Consider the following 22,660-nt stretch of genomic DNA (forward strand, 5'->3'; position numbering starts at 1 on the left):
CCTTCCCTTCAATTTACTTGAAAACGGTGTAAGGTCCTATAAACCAAAGTTATACCACATAGCGAAACCTTCTGAGAAAGAACAGGGAAAAGAGGACATAAGTGACAGTGGTTGCTGTGTATAAGTTTGGTGATGACTCCCGTCAGCTTCATTTTGTAACTTATCTCAGGCTAACACAGAAATTATTGAAGCACAATCTGTAACCCTGACAAATTGGTGTCTTGCCAGATGGGCAAGGAAGCTGCCCTTCTCAGCTCTTTACATGTGTTATTTAGCTCTGGCATGTGATTTCTCTGAGGGTGGCATCTGCAAAGCAGCATCAAAAGGTTCCATTACCTCCTGGATGTGACTCACCAGAGCACAGATGTCCTGTGTACCTGGATTTTCAGTCTGAGGAACTACAAACCCAGGGGCACTGTGCTACAGAGGGTTGTACACACCCCTCTGCATGCTGGGAAGTCTGTACAGTGGAAGGATGGCACCCACAATGCTTCTTCCACAGCAACAAGGTCAGACAACTGGACAAGCCACATGAATGAAATCCACTCCAAAAGAAAACCCTTTGAATTCTGAACAATAGCCTCGTAAAGGTGAGGGACTGTGTTCCTTGATTTGAATGTAAGCAGCAATAAACAACTCTGCAGTGCAAAAATGCACATTAACCTGGCTCTGGATTGCCACAGATACCCCTATGCAGGGCAGGCAGCTATTAAGAGCTTGCTGCTTATCCTTTAATCTCCCTTGGATGTGGTGTGGTGGAGCAGAGCATGCTGATATATTGCCCAGATATGGTGCCTACAGATGTCCTAACAAACAAACTCTCAGCATTCGGATATGAGCACTTGAGATTAGTTCAAAAAGAGAGTCTGTGGGAATGTCTCTCAGTCTGCTCTTCAGGGCACATTTCTTTTCCTTCATCACCTCTCTCTTCATCCTGATAATCACTGTGCGAAAGAGAGATGCAGTTTGTCACCCAGTGATGCTAGAAAATAATGAGTACCATCAGGAGTTTTGCTTGTCTTCCATGAAAGCCTCATAACTGAGGGCTATTTTAAAACTCCCTGTCAGTTCTGTGCCCATACTTCTTATAAAACTACACTCACCAGCCATGATTTCTCCACTTGGGCTCGTAATTCCTTCTGTCCTCATTTTTTTAAACAGCTATCTCATCTCATCTCATCTCACATCACTCTTAGCATAAACTGAGGTTGAACTGATATCTGCATAACACTGCTTTTGTGATCAGTTACATAACACAGCAAGGGGTTTCAAGTTCTTTCTTCAGCTGTATTGTCCTTTCCCTTTCTCCAAGGACAGAACAAAAAAACAAACCAACCAACCAACAAAAAAAAAGGCAACTGTCAATGCAGGTTAAGCTTTCCTGAACAAAACCAAGAAATGTGCTTCTATTTCCCTGTGTACTGAGCTTACCTGCAAAAGGATCCTATTTCCATCGTGGTCTTCTGTCTGCCACCTGCCTTCGCTGATGGGGCTGCAAGGGTTGGGCAAGAGAGGCACAAGCTGCCCCACATCTTTTACTCTGAACTCCAGCACGGCTGACTCTGTCCTCACTGGCACCTGGCCCTTTGGGAGTTTTTTTAAAGAAAACTGAATGTCTATTTCCATGTTAGAATAGACAGGAAAAACACAGAAGTCTGCTTTTTTCTGACACATTGGTCTTTTCAATATTAACTCATACAATTTCAAGATGTCCACAAAATTTTCATTCCTACAGTATATGGTGAAGCGGATCATTTCCTTCCCGTAGTGCACTGGGCGAATGGCCCAGAGAGGAGTCTCTGGAGCCAAAGTGTAGAAGTCTTGGCTGCATGGCATGTAAGGGAGGAATTTCCCATGCATTAGCTCTGTGTGGTGGTAATGCCATGGTGGCCGCTGAAAAGTTTCATGGAGCTGCAAGATCGGTTCTTCTCCATACTCCTCCTGCAGGAACAGAATGACAGCAAGGGCTGGCTGAGAAACACCAGCCTTCACCGGCTTCCTGCGCTTCCTGGGCGCTCGTCTTTCTGAGACCCGAAACAGCTGCAGGTCTGGATGGATCCAGGCTAGAAGCTTATCGATGGCCTGCTGAAGTGTCTTGGATTCACCTGGGTCTGTGATAATATGTACACTAACAAGGAATGGGTCTTGTATGCCTTCCACAGAAAGTTCACCTGAAATATTAAAAAAAGTCCTTTAAGATTTGCAACCAAGTTGACAACACTTAGGTGATCCTTAAAGGAGAAACAGTCTACTCAGCCACAGTGGGCTTTTTTGTTTTCCATCTCTCTGAAGCTCCCTTGTAGTAAACGAACAAAGTACAGCGATATCGCATCCAGGAAAATAATCAGAAGCCAGAGAAAAGTTTCATCAAGCATGCCGTAAGAGCTGCTGTTTCTCTGAGATAGCATCCAAAAGATGCTACTTGACGTGCATTTCTGTGTAAGAAAGAGCTGTTCCATACAGTTGAGAGGTAGGAAAAACAAAAATACTGACCAACAGTGGGGTTATAAGGGACATTAATGATGTGCAGAATGATAAGGGTGGAGAGTCTTCATCCCACCTTGTTTCCATTTTTGCCAGTTGGCTCAGGGCATGGAAATCACACCACTGAACTCCACTCTATCACCCTGACACTGGAGTTTTACACACAGTTAAGTGTTTTGTATCCTGGAGGCAACTGTTCTAATAAGTAAGGCAATGTTTGTAGGGAAAGGAAATATCTTTTATTAGACCAACTGATCCAGCAGGTAAAAAATAAAGCAGACAAGCCTCCAGGCACACAGGTCCTTCTTTAGGAAAATATATTACTTGTCCCTACAAATCCTGCACTGGTTGTATCTTCAGACTATCAAGACTGTAATACTACTGCTTCAAGGTTTTCTTAAGATTAAGGAAGACTTTTAAAGGGAGGAGGCACAAAAAAATTACACTTACTCAGGGGGAAAAAAGAAACCTTTACTTAGCCTTGGCAATGTTCACAGGGGCTCTATCTGTGTCCCTGAAACTTCTCTGATAGCCCAGCAGAGCAATGGCTGGTTGGAGGTCTGGGGAGAAATTGTTACTTCTGTTCTGCTGGAGTTACATGCCAATAAAGAGGCACGGTGATCCCAGACAGTTTAATAAATTAATCATGTAACCTTGATATTTTTGCTGAAATGGTTCCCCTTGTGTGGTATTCTGAAACCACCTCCATGTCTGAGACCCTGAACTTGGGCACAAAGCCTAAATGTGAGAAGCCTTAGAAAGGCTTCCCAAGCTTTTCATTGTGCAGATCACATTTAATAAGGGGATTGTCTCAAAGGCTATTTCCCCTCCTATTAGCAATCAGTACAAACCTCTCCCTTCTCCCTCCTGGCATTGGAACAACATTCTTGTGATACTTCACCAATTGCTTTAATGGAAAAGCAGCTTTATACGAGTAGTGTGTTTTAGTTGTCTTTCAATACAGAATAACTGCAAGACCCAGAGAAAATTTAGATGCAGCTGCATAGCTCTGCAGACAGAGATGACTGGTAAACATAACATCGGCCTCAATTTAGAAGCTGCAGAAAGACACGGTATGCAGAACAAATAGCAAGAGTGCATCTTGCCTAGGGGAGATAAAGAAAAATCAAGTAAGTAATCAAAAATACAATTACAGCAGAGTTCTTGTATCTCTGCATGAAATGGGTGATGTGGAGTGACTTTGTCAGATGGCTAATGGAAGGAAAAAAAATTGAAGCAAAAAGAAAAACAGTGCCTCGTGGCAAGAGGCATTGCTGTGGCAATCATTACTGGCAGGTAATTCTTTGAGATACCCCCTGCGGGTAGTCACAGTGTGGGAGAAAGAAAAAGGGGTGTGGGGGGAGGTCCTCTCGTGGTCCTCTACATTGGACAGCAGAACAGGAAAGAAAACAAATTGCAGAGGACAGTGACCTAATAAAACCTGAAAGAAAGTAATCACCATAACTACACAGTCATTCTTTTTCTAAGACTGGAATAGAAGATGTTCAGCTTTTTTCTCTCTCTGATTCCTTTGTTACACAAATACTATCAAAGCCTGCAACAAGTGACAGGCTTGATATTTATGCATATAAATGACTGCAGCTCTGAAAGAAGCCTGGGCACAACAATGTGAAGCAGAGAGCCATCGTTGCTGTCGGCTTCTTGCTCTGCATTAAAAAAAGAAAAATCCCCGAGCACGGCTTTTTTACCCTCTTGTTGCTCAGCATGGTGCATGGACACTCAACAGCTAAAGCATTTTTCAGAAGTGGAGCCTTGTGGGAGCCAGTGGCAGCATTAGTATTCTGCAGCCATCGCTGCCTGTGCCCATCAGCACCAGATGCTCGCAGAACCAGCCTCAGAGGCAGAGCACAAAGCCATCCTAGGAGCCAGAGTTATACAGAGCAGAGCAAATTATCTCTTCTTTTTGAGCTAGCAGCAACTGAGTGTAACAGATCAGTACAGAAAGAGCTTCAGTTCTATTTTATGTTAGCAAAGATGCTTTTACTGCACCACTTTTACATATTTTGTTATGTGGCTTCTGTGCTTCTAAAATGGCAGCCCTTTCTGTCTGGGGAAGAAAAAGAGAAACTTAAGCAGAAGTATGAGGCAAGGAGAAACTTTCCCTGAAATGACAATAAGTTGCAAATTGTTTCTATGTTGGTAACAAGTCTTTTTCCTTCATCTGACAAAGAAGGAGGGGAAACAACACCATTTCTCATGACACAGAACAATTTGCCCCAGGGGAAATTGTTACAGAAGCAAATGAAAGCTCTGCATATGTATTAGCCTTCCTGTGTTACTAGTTAATCCCACAGAAAATATCAAAATGCTGAGGCATCTATTTGAAAATAAGCTTCACAGCTCTCACAGCTATTACATTTTTTCTCTTCCTATGACAGAAGAGGATTAGGTCTCTTTGAGTTGGCAAAGCACTAACTTTGCTAAGAGGTAATTACTACCAGGACTGAAAGAGTATTTTACAATTCTAAACTTTTTACTCCTCTGCTAGGTAGTATTAACCACCCATGAGAGGTTAAAGCAGCCAGCCCAAATGCTGTGGAGCTGCTACACTTGACCTCTTAAAGCTGGGAGTGGAAGGTGGCCCTGATATTTTAGGATTGTATGGGTCCTTCTCTACATACTATTTTTATTTTGTTGCTGATGTAGTATTGCTGAGCAGAGATAAAAGAAAGTCCTGCAAAGCAGAATGGCAGTCCAGCCCTGTAGTTCTTCCTGCCCTCCTTTCCCTGCCCAGAAACCAGGACATTTTCATCAGCAAAACAATATGAAAGAAAGCAGTGGGTCCTGTCAAGTCTGCCTGTGCCAGCTACCTCATTTTGGTATGACTTCTCTGAAACTGAAGCTGCCTGGGCCTGGGGACAGACAGGACAGGTACCTACCTGTCTATCCCAGTTGTCCACATCCCCTGCTGTGTGCATGGAGAGATGCAGCCACCTCTGAAAAACCTGTGGAGGATGATCTTGCCTTCCTCATTCTTTTCCTCCACTCTCACTCTGTAGGGAACAGCAGCACCTGCACAAGACAACCCTCTTGGCATCCAGAGCTGCCTGGCTGGATAGCTATGAGCTGGTGAAACGTGTAGAGGAGATCTGATGAGGAGCAGCTGATGGAGCTGGTGTTGTTCAGCCTAGAGAAAAGGAGGCTCATGGGAAACCTTATTACTCTCTACAGCTGCCTGAATGAGGGTGTAGCCAGGTGGGGGTCAGTCCCTCCAAAAGGGCCTCAAGTTGATCCAGTGGAGGCTTAGACTGGATAGTAGGAACAATCTTTTCACCAAAAGGGTTGTCAAGCTTTGTAACAGGTTGCCCATGGAAGTGGTGGAGTTCCCATCCCTGGAGGTAATTAAAGGACATGTAGATGCGGCACACGGGGACAAGGTTTAGTGGTGGACTTGACAGTGCTGGGTTAATGGCTGGACTCGATGATCTTAAGAGGGCTTTTCCAACCTAAATGACTTCATGATTCTCTGATCTAGTGACACAAATATCCATGGGTGAAGTGAGAAGCAATGGGTTAAGTGGCTGGGGGGGCAGCCACCACCCCTGAGAGGTGCCAAAAGGACTCAGGTATCTGGTAACACCATTCTTGCTGCCTGGGAAGGCAGGGCTCTGGCCCAAGGCAGCTTCCTCTTTTACACCGTGACATACCCAGGCTGCATTCTCTCTGGAGGTGCCTTGAGCAAAGACCTATTCCTTCTCATGGCAGTGTTCCAACCACTTTTTTATTTCAGGAGGTCACCACCTTCAGCAGTCTTGATGAGATCTGATTTTTCAGGCTTCTCCAGTGGACTAAACTCATCCCATAATAAAGCTTAGGAAGGATATAGGTACCTGTCTCCCTGAAATGTCTCTCCTAAGCCTGTGTTGGTGAAACAAACCTAAAGACCTCTCAGACTTACCAGGAGATATTTAATGAAGAGTTACCTACAGAGTTAAGTAAACCTGGTAAGTATTGTAAGATAGGATTGAATTTGTAACAAAGTGAGATTTTAGGCAGACTGGTTTCTGGTTCCAGTTTGTGCATGTGAAAGAGCATTTCCAAACTGTGGCAGATATTTTCAATTTTCTAGCCACATACATTTGCAATCTTCTATCCAGGAAACTCAGAGGAAATATCAAACCAAAAATACTTGACCATACTTTTTTTTTTTTTCTGACCAGCAATATTTCATTAAGAATCTGAACACTGGAACACTGGAATCTGAACACTGGAACAAAATTTCCATTTTTACCGCTGCAGCATGCTGCTTCATGGGAACCAACACCTGAACCTGTCTTATGCCATACAGACCAGATTCCTCTATTGCTACATTAGGCAGTAAGACTTCAAATTTCATTTGACCAAATTGCATGATGCAGTACCAGAGATGTAAACTGGGCAATGGGAGAGGTTCACAGTGAATTTGCCAAGCCTCTGAACTGCAACTCCCATCAAGCAGTACTTCATTATCAAGAAATAACTGCTATTAGGAAGTAATGAAATAATTCAAAACCAAATGCTACAAAGCAGCATATTTTTTCACTGTTAATCAATCAAAATATTTCAATTGCGGGAATGTAAAATAATCCCAAACACTGTATAAATAATGTAAAAAAAAAAGGCACTATAATATTTCCAACCAAAATTTCCCAGGATTTCTGTTGCACAGAAAGTATGAGTATTTCCCTACTTCAATCACACTGCAAAACACAATGAAATGTCAAAACGATAGCATTGCTCAGTGAACGAGACCTTCAGATTTTATCTGAGTCCAAGGCCAGAGTGATCCTTTCAGGTGTACTAATTGAAAGGCTCATGGGCCGACTTAAAATCAGAGGCTATTTTCATAAACAAGGAGCATCACTTTATGGGCAGCTGCAACAGAAGCAGTAACTGGAGACCTCTGGCAGCAGAACCCACCGGGTCGGTCATGCTTTGATGAATTATGCAGCATCAATAATCTTTTGAACAAGCAGGATGTGACAGATTCACCAGCTCCTCCATTCTCTTTCCCTGCTGTTTAATAGCATCTGACAAATGCAGGGCTGCTGGATAATGTGCTTCTCAGCCTGCCCTGCTTTGCACACCACCTTGAACTCAGAAACGATGCTCAGAAACAAGAAGAAAGGGGATATTCTGCACAGCACAGTGCCAAGAGGAGAAACCTCTTTCATGCTCCTCTCAGAGCAGCATTTTCTTGAGGAGCTGCAGTTGAATGTTCTACAATGCTCACTCCTCCATCCATGCTAAGAAAGTACAGACAATGCACAGAAGACCAGCATACAGACAAGCACAGCAAAATGGTCAATCTGCTCCTCCAGTCGCTGTAGAATAACAACAACAAAAAAAACCTGAGCAAAAATAAAGCTCAAAATTAAGCCCATCATCTGTCTGATGGAGATAAAAAGCCTCCTCTGGTACATTAATATGAACAGTCTTAGGAGGAGTCATTGCTCTTAGTGTACAGCACTGCAGCCAATCCTGAGGGAACCAATCTTGTCAACAACTGACACTTAATGCCCACAGAGGCCCTGCATGATCAAGCAAAGGCAATGGCAGATCTAAACGTGGTACCTTTGCTTCTGCAAATGCTCTGGTCTTCTCCATGAGCTCTTTATTTTGGCTGCCTGGTGTTCTCCTCCCTCAAAATACGCTGCTCGAACATTACATTACACGGCTAAAAATAATCCAAATTTCAATTAAAAAACCCAATGACCTTATCATCTACTTAACCTCTGGAGAGCACTGAAGTCTTCAATACTCTCCTCAACCACAGATAAAGCCACTAATTTGCTGAAAAGCAAGAACCCCGGAATGCTGGTGTACTCATGCACCTTTATGGATATTCTTCTGGATGTAAACTGCTATAACTTCCCCTCTTCCCTCCCACACAGATCACCACAATTTGAGAGCTGTCTTGGTGTTTAAATCTGCACATGTATACATGCTGCAAAACAGATTCACATGATTTGGCATCTCCAGGCTGCCTTTACTGTTACAGCTGTCTCCTCTCAAAAGCTACAATCTACCTCCTTTTGCCCATGTGGGGCCTAGGTGGCTTCATCACACAGATATTAACTCCCACAGGAGACCCAAAACCAAGCAGAGAAACAGCAAGGTAATTTTATTTTGATATCCTCAGAAGCATTCCTGATCTGGGGCAAACAGCTGGCGATTGCCATTCTGTGCCTTTCACAACAAGAAACAGCAATCCCTGAGTGGGGAACTGGAGCACGACAATGAGCTGCTGCTCGCAGAGAGTGCCACAGTGAGTTTGGTGGTGTTGGCACCCATGGGCCACCAGGGCAAGATGTGGGACCTCATGTAAACAGCCCATATTGATGCTAAATTCAGCCCAGTGGAGAAATACAGGGAAGGTGCGTTAATTATAAATGCCCAAGTATTACACTGATTTGTTTTATTGCTATTTTATATTGTACGTAGAATTTAAAAAAAAAAAGGTTGCCTTGCTTTTTAGGAGGGGGAGGGAAAGGAAGAGGGCCTGACATGCAAACAGAGAAAGCAGTATTCAGAATGGCTGCAGATTTGCTCTTCAGAAGAGTTAAGTTCTGCGAAGATAGACATCCTTCCCAATCATAAAATCTTCCTACAGAAAGATAAGGATCGTAGTTCTTGGCAAGAACCCAGACACTGATATTTGGTATAAATACCAGATTCTGTAGAGAGTTGCAATGTGTAATTCAGTTACAAGTTGTGTGTATAATTCAATTACTAGGTAAAGAAATTACTACACAATAAAACTCCCATCAGCAACCACTAGTAAATCAAAAGCTGTAAAAACTGCATCCAACACCATACTTTCTGAAGTCCTCTGATTACAGGCATTGTGTTTTCTTAAAATTCAACTCCTGTGAAAAGCTGAGATTCTCAAAAACATGGTTTTTATAAAAGGGCAGAAAGAACATTGCCTTAAGGAAAAAAAACCAACCAAGAAATGCTGCACACTTGAGCAGCTAACAAATTCAGCCCAACAATAAGCTGAATGCCGCACACAATGTACTCTAGTTAACTGAAAGTGTGATTTTATGATGGGCTTAAGACAATTTAAGTCTTTACTGCTGGCACTCTTCCCTCTACTATTCTCAGCTAAGTGTTTCCAGTGCTTCCCATGTGTCAGGTCTAGATGCAAGTTGCAAGAGCTTGCTGAACATACTGAAAAGAAGCTCTCAGACTTCAGGAATAATAAGGACTGTGTCTTCTGGTGGCAGTCAGAAAACTAGTTTGGCTAAAAATGTTATTTTTCAGACAGGCCTCTTTTAATCAGTCTGTGCTGTTGCACAAATCCTCCTGGTATCACAAAGATGTGGCAGGGAAAGCCAGCCAGAGAGGAGGCAGAAGTCACACCAAAATATCTACACTCAAGACACAACCAAAGACATTATGGGATCAAACCCTGAGGCATGGCCGAGCATTGCCATGTTTGTGTCTCTGTAGACAATGAACAATATCAGCATTACAGCAAAGGACCCATTTGGACTTGGCAGTAGTGGAAAATTAGTTTGAATCTCATAATCCTTTCAGCTGACAGCAGCCTGTGGCTCAAAAGATCTACCCCTACCAGCTGATGGAAAGGGGAAGCAGGAATAGAAAGCATGCTTTGCTGTCCGTGCTCCATCCTGGTCCCCTACGATGGCAGCCAGGAGTCACCTAGTAAAAACTTCATGAACGTTTTATAAACTATAGATACAATTTTTTTTCCTAAACTACTAACCAACAAATGTTGTACCAACAAAAACAAGGCAGGCAGAGGACATCTGCTGCTCTAGAATGTGGCACGCACTATTACCAAATGCCCCAGTTTCCACTGAGCGTGCATAAAAAAATGGTATTTATTTATTTTTAAAAGTTCCGATTAAAGAAAGTACCCCACGATAATGTACTATGGCCATGAGGAAACTAACTGTTGGCACTGGCAACATTTAGTAGAAACTGCCTTAATAGCTTCAGCCTTCACAAGTGTTTTGTTATCTGACTCGGTGACTCAGATGGCTTTTCCTGTTCTACCCCAACTAGTGCCTCTGAGTCAAGAGTTGCCATGGGACAGATTTATTTTTTTAGCTTCCCTCTTTGGGCTTTAACAATTCAGACAGACATAGCAACAATTTACAGATCATTCTCATCACTGTACCAGCTGAACTTACAGGGCCAAGATCTTTCCTGCAACCCATTTCTCAGGGTTAAAACACCCACTAAATGGCTGCCTAGCTCCTTGTGGTTTTCTGGGACAGCAGTAGTAACACTTCCACAGGGGGAGATTTAACCCACATCACCAAATAATCCAATTTAACTTTCTCTGACATATTTCCTGTAAGTTTTTACTAGAACTATATGGCACTCGATAGCTCAGTGTCTAGCAAAGATTTCCTATGCTTCTGAAATATGCTTGGATTATTAAAAATGAGGATGTATTTTGTTACATGGTTTTGGTTATGACTATGTGGGCTTAAAAAAAAGGAGCTAGAAAAACATTTACATTGTCATCCATACACATTACTCTTTCTTAATAACTAGTCCTGTTTTCATCCGCTGTATCTGTATGACAAGAAAAAAAACCCTGGATATGGTCAGAAAAGAGTATAGAAAACAACTACAAACAAGGTTTGGTAACTCTGGTCCAGTAACTGTTTAGGGTACACCTGCTCACCCTCAATACAGAGATCCCAAGCTAGTACTAAGCCAGTAGAAAGTAATTTAGCCATGGGACACACAGCTTGGTGCATGCTAAATGATCCCAAAGAGTGAAACACTGAATCTTACAAAAAACAGAGATACACATGCTACTCCAAGCCAGACAAATTTGAACAGGAACTTCAGTCTTTACAAGGTCAATGCCACTTGGAAAGCAAAAATCAAATCTAGGTTTGATTTCAAGTTACACATCATTTTCTGCATGTCCTTACACATGACTGTGCCTCATCTCTAGAGCTGCTTTCCAACCTCAACTCCCTGTGGATCAGTACTGTACTTTTCTATTCTGTATGCAAGCATTTGGTCCTTCATCACGGTGGAATCTGACAACAAGCAGCTACAGAAACGTTTTGCACAGCCAAAGGCTTCTAGGTGGCACACAACAGTGACATTTTCCTTCTTCACTCTGCCACAGTAGAAAGTAGCATTGCATTTTATCCCTGGCATCCTAACATGAGCCAGGCAAGATATGTAGAAGATGTATTATATTTTCCACAGCTTTATTTTCCACAGGAGCTGACACTTCAGATTTCATTACTCTATAAAACACCTGAATTTGCAACACTGACAGATGCTGCAAGCTAAGACTCTACATGATTTGGGTCCAATTTCCTCTTGCATTTTTCCTCATACTTTAATTAGTCTGCTTTTTATAATAACACCTTCTGGAAATGCAGTATGATGCTAGCAAGCCTGCTGTAGATTGTTTTTATAATTGTATTTAATACAGCTCATTGCCAGCCATTGTAAAAGCATCTCTGTTCTCTATGGAAATAAGAAACAATGTACTACAGTGTATCTTCGTATAGCAATAAAAGAATATAATTATATCCTCACACTCATTAAATTATGTTGTTTGGAGAAACAGAAGATACCCAGTTCAGCAGTGCCTGGGTCAGAATCAGTCAGAACTAACCTAAAGTAGGCAACTATATTATGAAATTCAAGCTTTTTGTGACAGATGTTTCAAAGCCAAAATCAGACCCACTCCCCTTCCTGCAGCTGGTTAGTTTTCATTGCCTTTAACAGTTCATTGAAGACAGATTTTGAAATGACACAAGTAACAGGAAGTCATTTCCCCATGTGCTTTTGTTACAAGGCATCTTGTGATGGGTTGGCCCTGGCTGGACACCAGGTGCCCACTAAAGCCACTCTGTTGCTCCCCTCCTCAGCTGGGCAGGGGAGAGAAAATTTAATGAAAGGTTCATGAGTTAAAGACAGGGAGAGATCAGTCACCAATTACTGTCATGAGGAAAACAGACTTGATTTTGGGAAATTAGTTGAATTTATTATCAGTTAGAATCAAAGTAGGATAATGAGAAGTAAAACAAATCTTGAAAACCCCTTCCCCCCCACCTGTCCCTCCTTTCTGGGCTTATGTTTACTCCCAATACTCCAGCTCCTTCCCTGCAGTGGCATAGGGATGGGAAATGGGGGTTGCAATCAGTTCATCACATTGTTTCTGGTGCTTCCTCCTCAGGGAGAGGAGTCCTTCCCCGGCTCCAGGGGGGGGTCCCTCCCATGGGAGAGAGTCCTCCACGAACTTCTCCAACAGGAGTCCTTCCCACAGGCTGCAGTTCTTCACAAACTGCTCCAGTGTGGGTTCCTTTTCTGGGGTGCAGGCTTTCAGGAATGGGCTCCAGCGTGAGCCCCCCATGGGGTCACAAGTCCTGCCAGCAAACCTGCTCCAGAGTGGGCTCCTCTCTTCAAGGGTCTGCAGGTTCTGGCAGGAGCCTGCTCCAGTGTGGACTTCCCACAAGGTCACAAGCCTGGGGAGCTGATGCAGATGATGCTGACTAAACATTGACCAAACATTGACTAAATCCCCAAACAAAGATCTGAATTTATACCAGCATAGGAACAGAATATCAAACAGAAAATTTATTAAAAAGAAACATCTGCAGTAACCCTCATATTTTGTATCTGCCAAAACAAACTTTCTTGTGTTCAATTTCTAGAACCAGAAAGTGGGTGAAATTCCATGGGCTAGGAACATGGGTATGTGCAACATGGAAATAAAACTTTAATATCCCAGCTCTCAGGTTTACCACAAAAGAATACGAACACCCTACAAGGACTCGATTGTTTCCTAGCTGCTAAAGGAAAGGCAGAGGAGCAGGGGAAGGTGAATTACCAGCTTTCCAACTGCAAAGCAGGTGAGTGACAAGCCCTTTACCTCACTGAGAAGCACAACATGAACTACTGCATGCTACAGGGTCCTACAATTTCAAATGCTCTAAACTCTTCCACGAACTTGCATCTTATCCCATAGGACCATTTTAATGTTTCATTTACCAACTTAGCTGGACCAGTACAAATGTGTATCCAAGCAGTTACCATTTTACCAAGCTAAAAATGGTTAAGGGAAAAAAAAAAATCATTCACTTCCACAGTTATTTCTAAGACAACCTAGTTATACTGGCTCCGGGGCAAACTATGTATGGAACATTTCAAATCACAGAATCACTAAGGTTGGAAAATACCCCTAAGATCATCTAATCCAACTGTTAACCCAGCACTGCCCTGTTCACCACTAAACCACACCCTCAAGTACCACATCCACACAGTTCCAGGGATGATGACCCCACCACTCCCCACCACTCCACTGGGCAGCCTGTTCCAATACCTGACCACACTTTCAGTGAAGAAATTTTTCCTAATATCTAATATAAACTTCCCCTGGTGCAATTTAAGGCCAGTTCCTCTCATCCTTTGTGAATTTTACAAATGACAAAAGTCTTGTTTCAAAACATCCATTTCTGGTTTGGGTCTTTCTGAAGAGCCATTATCATCAATGCAAAGATTAAGCAGAGGAGGCAATAAGCAGCCCCCATCAGAACTCCTCCTCCCTAGTTGAAAATCATCCCTGAAACACATAGCTCAAAGCAATCTGAAGATAATTAAAATTATGATGTACAGAGACTGTTGCTTATTGTGCCAACCAACACTAATTAATTACTTCTTTGTGATTCCAACTGTCTGGATCCATATGCCACTTATGGTCTTTATATTTTGGCATTATGTACCTTGGGTAAAGGTCTCCTCTGTCGGCATTAAGTGCCTAGCACAATTCTCTCTCATATAGAATTAGGGATCCCTAATGGTAATTAAAAACCATAATTCAAAAGGTAATTGAAAATATGAGGAAAAAGAAGGTTAATACACTTCCTAAATTACTGAAGAGTACACCAACAGGCAAAACATCCCAACAAGACAAAGCACTCTTCCTCCTAAAGAACAAAGGAAAAAGTAACTACACACACCAGCATTCAGGTTAAAAAACAAAACAAAACAAAACATTTCTCTTCACTGAAATCACACTGCTGAACCTTTGAAAGCTGTAATACCTCCAAATGCATCATCCAGCAGACAGGTTTGCATGACCCTTTTACTCAATTCAGTAAGACAAGACAAAGGGGCACACAGTCACCCTGACAACAGCCAGAGCCCGCACGGCAGACACCTGCTGCATTTTCTTGCAGAAACACACACACTCTGCAAACTTTGGTACTCTTTCCCACATTACTTGCTGTACAAAACCAGAAACATTAGATGAACGGTGCCAGTAAAAAGCATTTCTGGTTATCTGAACCTGGGACACAAGGGCAAAGAGGAAAAGAAGTGAGAGGCTGCCTAAAACCCAAGGTCCAACCAATCCAGCAGGCAGGGCTTTGAACTGCTGAAGCAGTACACTGACCACAACAGCTGCTGCCATGTGCTCTGGGAAAAAAAGTACTAGAAATAAACACATGCACAGAATGAGCCTGCCACTGCCATTTAACAGCCAGTGAGGTTTTACTCCCGATTTGAGGGCTCTGGAATTCCTGTACAACTTTGCGTTGGGGCAAAGTCCTGCAGTTTGCTCGGTTGCTGCAAGAGAAGAAGCTGTAGCTGATTCACCTGCTAAGTCTTTTTTAACCTTTTCTTGGCGTGTCTGTGCAAAACCGTTGGCCAGTGGAGTTCATCCAGAAAGTGAAAAGATTATTCATTTGTTAAACACTGAAATCGGAGCCTCACTGGTACCACCAAATAGGACCCCTGTAAAACAAATTAGCCTGTAATCCTTCTGATTTAGATAAACTCCATTAGAACAGGAGCTTCAGGTGAAGCAGCTGCAGGTAATGGAGATTCTTTCCTTCTTAATTTACAACAGCTTATTTTGTGTTACACTAGGGCCTAACAGCATCATTACCTACACTGCTTTCTGTACCGTGAAAGATACCACTTATTGAATCTTTTCCCCAAAGAAATTAAAAGGTCCAGATCAATCTGTCTTTTCCAATAACCTTTTTTTTCAAATGCATTATGTACCCACTGACTACCAGCCTCTGACACAAAAGTATTTCTATTTTATCAAAACTCTTTTATGTAACTGTTTCTGTTACTATTGCACTGTCTGACCAAACCAGCCACACAAACCTCTCAAAAGGCAAAGTTAAATACTGCTACTTGTGAAGCTGTATCACTATAATTTGCCTTGGAAGAAGAAAAGAGAAAGAAGGAGACTGTTCTGTCTCCTGAACTTGTGTGTCTTTGCTGGAATGATAATACCTCCTTGTACTGACAAATTATTGGTGTTGAAACCCAACTGCAGTTGCCACATACACGGGACAGCAGTGGCCAGCAAGACACTGAGGAGACCACAGTTAACATGACACACTGTAGCTGCCACGTAACAAAAGATTCATTCCCCGTAGAAACCCTCATGTAATAAAAACCAAGACTTACAAATGTAATTTGTTACCTTTATTTGTAACATGTGCAGCAGTCATGCAAAGTTTTTAAGGGATTGAAACCAAATTTTAAAAGGAGAAATACTCTACTTGCACCCTATCTTTTGAACTATTCTGCCTCCTTTAAGCAAGTAAGTATGAGTCACCATCCAAAAAGTGGAGGAAGTTGGCAGCATATTCCCCAAGCCATCATCCAAAATTGTGAGCTGAGAAGGCGGTGTGCCACACAGCTGGTGTAACCAGGCAAATCCAATATGCTTTCACTATCACAGAGAAGCTGATTGCCTGGGTTTTGCCTCCCAATCATCTCAAAAATTATGCCTGACAGTGAGAATCCAGAAATCTATTTAAACAACGGAATTTAGGAAAAACCTGCACTAAAGTCTCTCTTTCTCAGACACACACACACACACACACACTGAGCAGATGGAGGAAAGACAGCAAGTTCCTTGCTAGTCACATCAGCTCACGAGTCAGACATTACGAATGCTGTCTCATCCAGCTCCTGTTGAAATCAATAAAAGCCCTTCAGTGAAGACCATGGGAGATGGAAAATAACCCTCTCCACACTTCAGCCAGAATGTGTGAATGAGAAAAACTGACAGCTTTCTTCCCCTCTGATTTTCATGGTGCTTAAAGATCCAGATTATAAAACACAACTTGTCATCTAGGAATTTTTGATGTGCTTGCTTGGCATAAATAAAGCTCATGTCAATGTGTGAATGAGGGAGACAGACATCACTTTGCACTTGGACAAGGAGAGATACTAGCAATCATGCATGAATAAGCATTATTGCATTTCAAAGTGCTGCAGATGCAGTGTGTTCTACAAATAAGCAAGTGGTTGGAGTGACGAAGTGTTCCATGTTGCTTAAAAAAATCATCATTTTGCATTGCTGAAAAATAAAGAAAAAAATAATCCAAACATAGGAATCTGTCTGTCGTCAGTTGGATAACCTAAAAATCAACTGGCATTGTAAATATCTAGAATGACTGTGGCACTTACTAGAGCATCTACCATCTCTGAGATAAAAAAAACTTCACCAGAGTTGCTCTGAAGGGCTTTGTTGGCATCAGCTTACAATAAACATTCAATTATTCCTGTACTCCCCAGCTCTAATGACATTCATCACTGCAAACTCCTTTGGCCTGAGGGTCCATTCACACTGGCCCACATAGTGTCTACAGATTTTGTTCTAATTTTGCCTTGCATCCTTGTGAGCGCCAATATTTAGGACTTTACACATGGTTGGTATTTTGGTCATATATATTCAAACAGTTAAATTTTCTATACTGTTTCTAGACATAGATCCAAGAAGAGAAGGAATGGGGGCTTTACTGTGTCAAAGCGAACACTGTCAATAACACCAGGTTGATGTTAATAAATATTAGCAAGCTGAAAAAAAGAAAATATAAGAATCCATTTAAAAAAAAAAAATCTCAAAGTTATACTCACTGCTGGTAGAGGACATGCGGCTGTACTCAGACCTGTAAGACAAAAATTTTAATTAGAATGTATTAAATCTAAAAGAGATAATGAAAAAATTACCAAAACTGACACACACTGTTTATTGAAATAGTTTAATGCCCATTTAGCACTATTTTTGTGCTACGAGAATAACTGGAACAGGTTTTGAACACTGCTTCAGAAACACTGGCATCTCACATGAATTTTGAAAATATGTAAGTATAATGAGTAAAGCAACTATGGTTTTATCTAGGAGTTATTCATGCTGCCTAACTCTAGGTGTGAAAACTAAAGCTCAGAAGGCTCTCCATAAGGAAGAAACAATCTGCTTCAGACACAGGTTAGAAGTTTACTAGACTTCGACTCAGCTCCTCTCCTTCCTCGCTTTATGTCCTCTAAATGCAGCTCTGCAGATTTTTTTGGAGTTCTTCTTAAGAGAACTCTATTTGAAGATCAGAATTTTTATAGTTCTATGGTCAAAACTGGCAGTGAAGGAAAAGAAAAAAGAATGCCAAGATGTAAACATTTAGATGAAAAAGCTTTTTGCTTTAGTAGACCATTTTCCTCTTGAAGACATCTCAGTAAAACTGTACAGACATTGGTTCTAGTTCAGTGCATACTGGATTATCTGTGAGAAAGTCAGAGCAGTTAAGTATTTTGAGCAACAGTGTAATTAATTTTTCAGCTGCATACAACCCCAAACTCCTGAAAACCCCATTCTGAGCTGATTAAAACATAGCCCATTTATGTCCTGAAGACTCAGAAATAATAAGGTAAAAAAAATATGCCATCGCATAATATTTAAGGAAAAAAAAAATCATTTCCACTGCTGAGGCCCTGCCTATGATGTTTGAATGTTTGGGTTTGGAGTTCATAGTCACACAGCCTCCTCTACCCTCACACTTGCTGGGTCCCCAAAACAGACCTCATGCACCAGAGCACCCTGCCACCATAAACATATGGCACGTGTGCCCTGCAGTGCCCTGAACACAACAGTTCAAAGTGTTCAGGGAGCCCTGACACAGCTCTTGGATTCAAACCTAAATGCTTGTTTTATATAATAGCTGCAGCAAGTTTGCAACATTGCTTTAAATTAAAGGAACCACATGAGCCTTGACTCCTGAGAGATGTGTGTGGAAGTAGATACCATCTAAGCATGTTCTCAGGATACCCTCATACTCCAGGCTCTCAAGCATCCCAGGGAACAAAGGACATCAATCCCACTTATCTATAGTACCTGCTTTTGATTTTAATATGGACATATCTCTGCAGAAGAAACAAAGCAATTACAGTTGTCCCCACATTTCACAGCCCTGTGCTTTACACGCACTACTCTGCAGATCAGATGCTAAAACTACTGGTTTAGGTGAGAAGACCATGAGGAACTACCCCAAACTCTTCTTGCCAATCCCACTGGACCAGTGAAAGATGACACAACCTGAATTTTTCACAAAACTCATGAAAAAAGATCCAACAATGCCATCAAGTGCCATGAGGTTTTCTTTGTTTTTGGAAAAGATCTGGGCAATGCTCGGGGAAGAGTTGCTGATGGGGGCTTGTAGCTCTCCCTTGCTTGCTCTCCTTTGCTAACCCTGTACCTCCAGCCATTTTAATAAGGCCAAGGAGCAAGGAAACATCTTTATCCCACTGGCAGAGACCACAGGATTAGGTCATTAGCAGCTGCTCTCAGTCACCCGATACAGAGCTGCTCCACAGCACTTCCTCCATGAATCAAGTGCTACCCCTCAACCAAACTCCCCCAGGACCCTTAGGAAGCTGGGAAGGGCAGAGGCAGCAATGACACTGTTCTCCCGAATGTGGGCTCACTGCCCCGTGTGCAGCACCAATTTACACACCAAGACGAGGTATTCCCATTTCTTTCATCTAGTTTGTGCAAAGCAGGGAGCTGGTGTGGCCCACAACAGGCTGGCTCCCCAATCTTGACACCACTCATATATTTTAGCAAGCAAAGAAGTCAGGGTTCATTGGCTACCAGTCATACAGCTCTCTTATTGATCAATATTCTGCCTTTGACTGGCTACATGATTCTCTCACTTCCCATGCCAATGATCAGTCTGTCTCTTGAGTCAGTGGGTTTCTTTAGTCAGTGGGCTGTGAGCTGATGGTCATGATCTCCCCCGACGAAATTGCTTTCTACCCAGTTAGAGCCAACTTCAGCACAGTTGCTGAAATTAGCTGGCTTTGTTAGTTTCTTCCTTATCTTGTCAGTTCTGCCAAATGTCCTTGTGGCCTGTGAATTCTTCGTTCTTTGCGCCCACTATCAGCAGCACATCCCTCTCCCCAAGCTTTGCTAACCTCCCCCTAGGTCTGAGACCACTGAAGCATGTCAAGCCCTAAAATTTAACCAGGCAATTCTACTGACTGATAAATTCTAATTTATCTTTCTAACACCTTGACATCAACAGCAGCAGAGAAGGAGACCTTCTTGTTCCTACTGCTGTACACATCACCGGTCTGGCTCTGGGCAGGGACCAAGGGGAAGTGATGCCAGCAGCTGGCTAAGGTGCTATGCAGGCCATAAAACCACATAGTATTTTCAGCAGCAAGTCACATCAGTGTCACTTGGCACCATGTATATTTGAAAGGGTGTGAAAACGGTGTAACATGTCACTCTTCATAAGGCTAGAGGCAAGCAATATACATCCAGCTGCCTCCAAGCACCCCAAGCAAGGATTCATTTAGTCTGCACTTCTGTTTGAAAACAGCCTGGGGCTGTCCTTCAATGTATCTGTGTTCAGCAGTTGGCAGCTAATTCAAAATGAATCTGCACTGCTTGTATTTCGGATGGCAGCGAGACAACATTTTGCCTTTTGCTTACTGCAAGTTGGAACAGCATTCTATTACTTCACACTGTTATTTTATTATCCCAAAGTGCCACAGGCACATTATAGGACATGGAGAATTAATGAGTCCTGAACTGAGGGAGTAGCAGTCTATGTACATGCAGGACTTGAAAAATGAAACAAGAGGAAAAATAAAAAGATGGAGAATGAGAAAGGAGGAGACAAAAGTGTGCTTGGAGACTAATTGCACAGACACATTTTAATAGGCTTTAAAATTGTATCGCAGGAGATCTTTTGTAGTTGTAATATGCTTCAAGCTAATATTTAGTTCATGTTTGTTGCATAACTGACATCCACATAATTAAAAAAAAAGGGTAATTAAGCTCAAAGGCTTATGTCAACCTCAGATACCGAAATGAGGGCTGTACCCTCCCTAAGCTCCCTCTATTGTCAATAAAAAGAGAGGTCTGAAGTATCTCTCCCTAGCTGTTGTGTAGACAAGAAGCCTACAGAAACCACAGTTCTAATGTGGAACCCTAGACCACGTGTATAAAACCAAATGGGATGAATACGAGTCTCTCTGTGTGCTCTCAGGGACAACCTGAATCACCTTTTGTCCTCCCTCCAGCTCCTTTCTTTGTCTTGAATCTCATCCTTGAGAACAAAAAACCCAGTGCTAGTAAAATCGTTCATATTCTCAAAATATTAGAAGAAACCATTCAGATTCCAAGCAAGCATTGGTAAGTGGCTTATAAATTAATTTTCTTTTTCTTACGGTCAGCTATTTAGGACACTAAATTCTGAAGTTAGTATAACTCTTAAGCTTTTTAGACTAGCACACACAACATACCCTTTGACAAAATCATGCATTAGAAGAACCAAGAACTGAAATAAACATCTCTTGGGGCATATAGGCTCTCTGGACATCAAGTAACTGTGGTCCTTTCTGTTCTTTTGATTCCTATTTTAAACATTCTGAGTATTGGCTTCTATCATTTCCCTTGGAAGAGGATTTTCCCAGTAGGATAACTCAAGAGTAAAACACTCATGTGCTTTAATGGTGACACCTGGGACCACACTGGGGCTCAGAGGTTCCAGGCCTATTACATGGTCTTGCAGCAAGCCATTTCCTCTGACAGATGTTAGATTGTAGATAAAAGGAATAAAACATCCACTAGAGAAAGTGAACAAATAGAAGACTGTTCCCTTTATAGGCACATAATGAGAAAAAAATTATCAAAAAGTGTATTGAAACAGTGTGAGGTACTGAAAAGGAAGGCTTATAGCTCAGTCAAAAGACACATCAGTCTGCAAAGAATGTGTGCTCAATGGGCAGCATAAAAGCAAAGAGGAGCTGTGAAGATGTCAAGAGACATTAAAATAGGAATGTAGAAGCTTGTGATAAAGATGGGACCTCAGTTCCCACTGAAGGACCAGACTTGTGCATTATCAGAGATGGTAAGAGCATCAGGAGCACAAAAGATACTGAACAATCCTCTGAGATCTGTGTGCACCACCCACTGCTGATTAGTGATATGGAGCCTCAATATATCCGAGATGGAAGTATTCCACTGAACACCAGTAAGCAACTGCTAGTGCAACTTGCACTTGCTGAGTGTGGTACATAAAAACTCTCTAAGCCTGTTTCTTTAGGTAAGAACACGGCTATTTCCCAGCTCTGGCTCACACAAGCAATGCAGCTACTCCAGCACCACAGTGTGCTTGGGTTCCTTGGGCACACTGATCAGCTGTGGCACAGCACCACGTTAACATAGCTACAGCACCAACAGCTACAGCCATAAACAAACACTCCCAAGGGAACTGCCTGGGACTGAGGCCAAGTGCTATGAAACAGTCTGCACCTGTACCAGTAAAACTTCTCACCTTCCAACCCATACTGGCAAGTGGTCTGCTGGGAATGATCCCTGAACCATGGCAACGTGCCAAAACAAGTCTCTGGCCCATGGTAAAACATACCCAGGAAAGACATGAGAGAGAGCTAGATGGCCCCATTCAAACTGATGCCATCAACCATTTTAAGTATTCAACAATATGGGCAACTCAGTCCTGTGCTCAGGGGCACCCCTATGTGCTGTTTAATGCACTGGCATTGCTGGAACCAAGGTCTCTGAGCTGTGCAGCATCTCCAGAGGCAGCCTGCTGTGTAAAACAAACACATCTCAAGTAATTCTAACATAATACTACACCCCAATATGCTCATGGTCTCCATTGACAGGGCTCCTTAACCCCACCCCTCAAAATGAAGTAGGGGAAAGTTTACAATCTCTTCTGCTCTCTGCATCCTTGGCTTGCCTAGGACAGATGGAATGCCACCTGCTGGATTCACGTTGCCCACGCCTTCTCTATCTAGAGTTGTGGCCCATTTTACTGTTTCATATTAAGAACTGTATTCAACAGCTTCTTTGCCTTCCCTCCCTCAGAAAATGCTCCACAGGGCACAT

At 42.3% G+C, this 22,660-nt stretch overlaps 1 protein-coding gene across 1 annotated transcript in view; it reads right to left on the reverse strand.

Moving 5' to 3' along the window:
• Positions 1 to 22,660, reverse strand: part of FAM124A (family with sequence similarity 124 member A) — a 39,768-nt gene that overhangs the window by 11,411 nt on the left and 5,697 nt on the right. Inside the window, exons 2-3 of the mRNA XM_039567275.1 lie at positions 17,383 to 17,414; positions 1,432 to 2,171 (exon numbers count right to left, since the gene is read on the reverse strand). Of these exons, the coding sequence (XP_039423209.1) occupies positions 1,432 to 2,171; positions 17,383 to 17,414 (772 nt within the window). The remainder of the gene's footprint in view (positions 1 to 1,431; positions 2,172 to 17,382; positions 17,415 to 22,660) is intronic.

This window comes from Corvus cornix, chromosome 1 (assembly GCF_000738735.6).
Source record: "Corvus cornix cornix isolate S_Up_H32 chromosome 1, ASM73873v5, whole genome shotgun sequence".
In the NCBI taxonomy this organism is placed as follows: domain Eukaryota; kingdom Metazoa; phylum Chordata; class Aves; order Passeriformes; family Corvidae; genus Corvus; species Corvus cornix.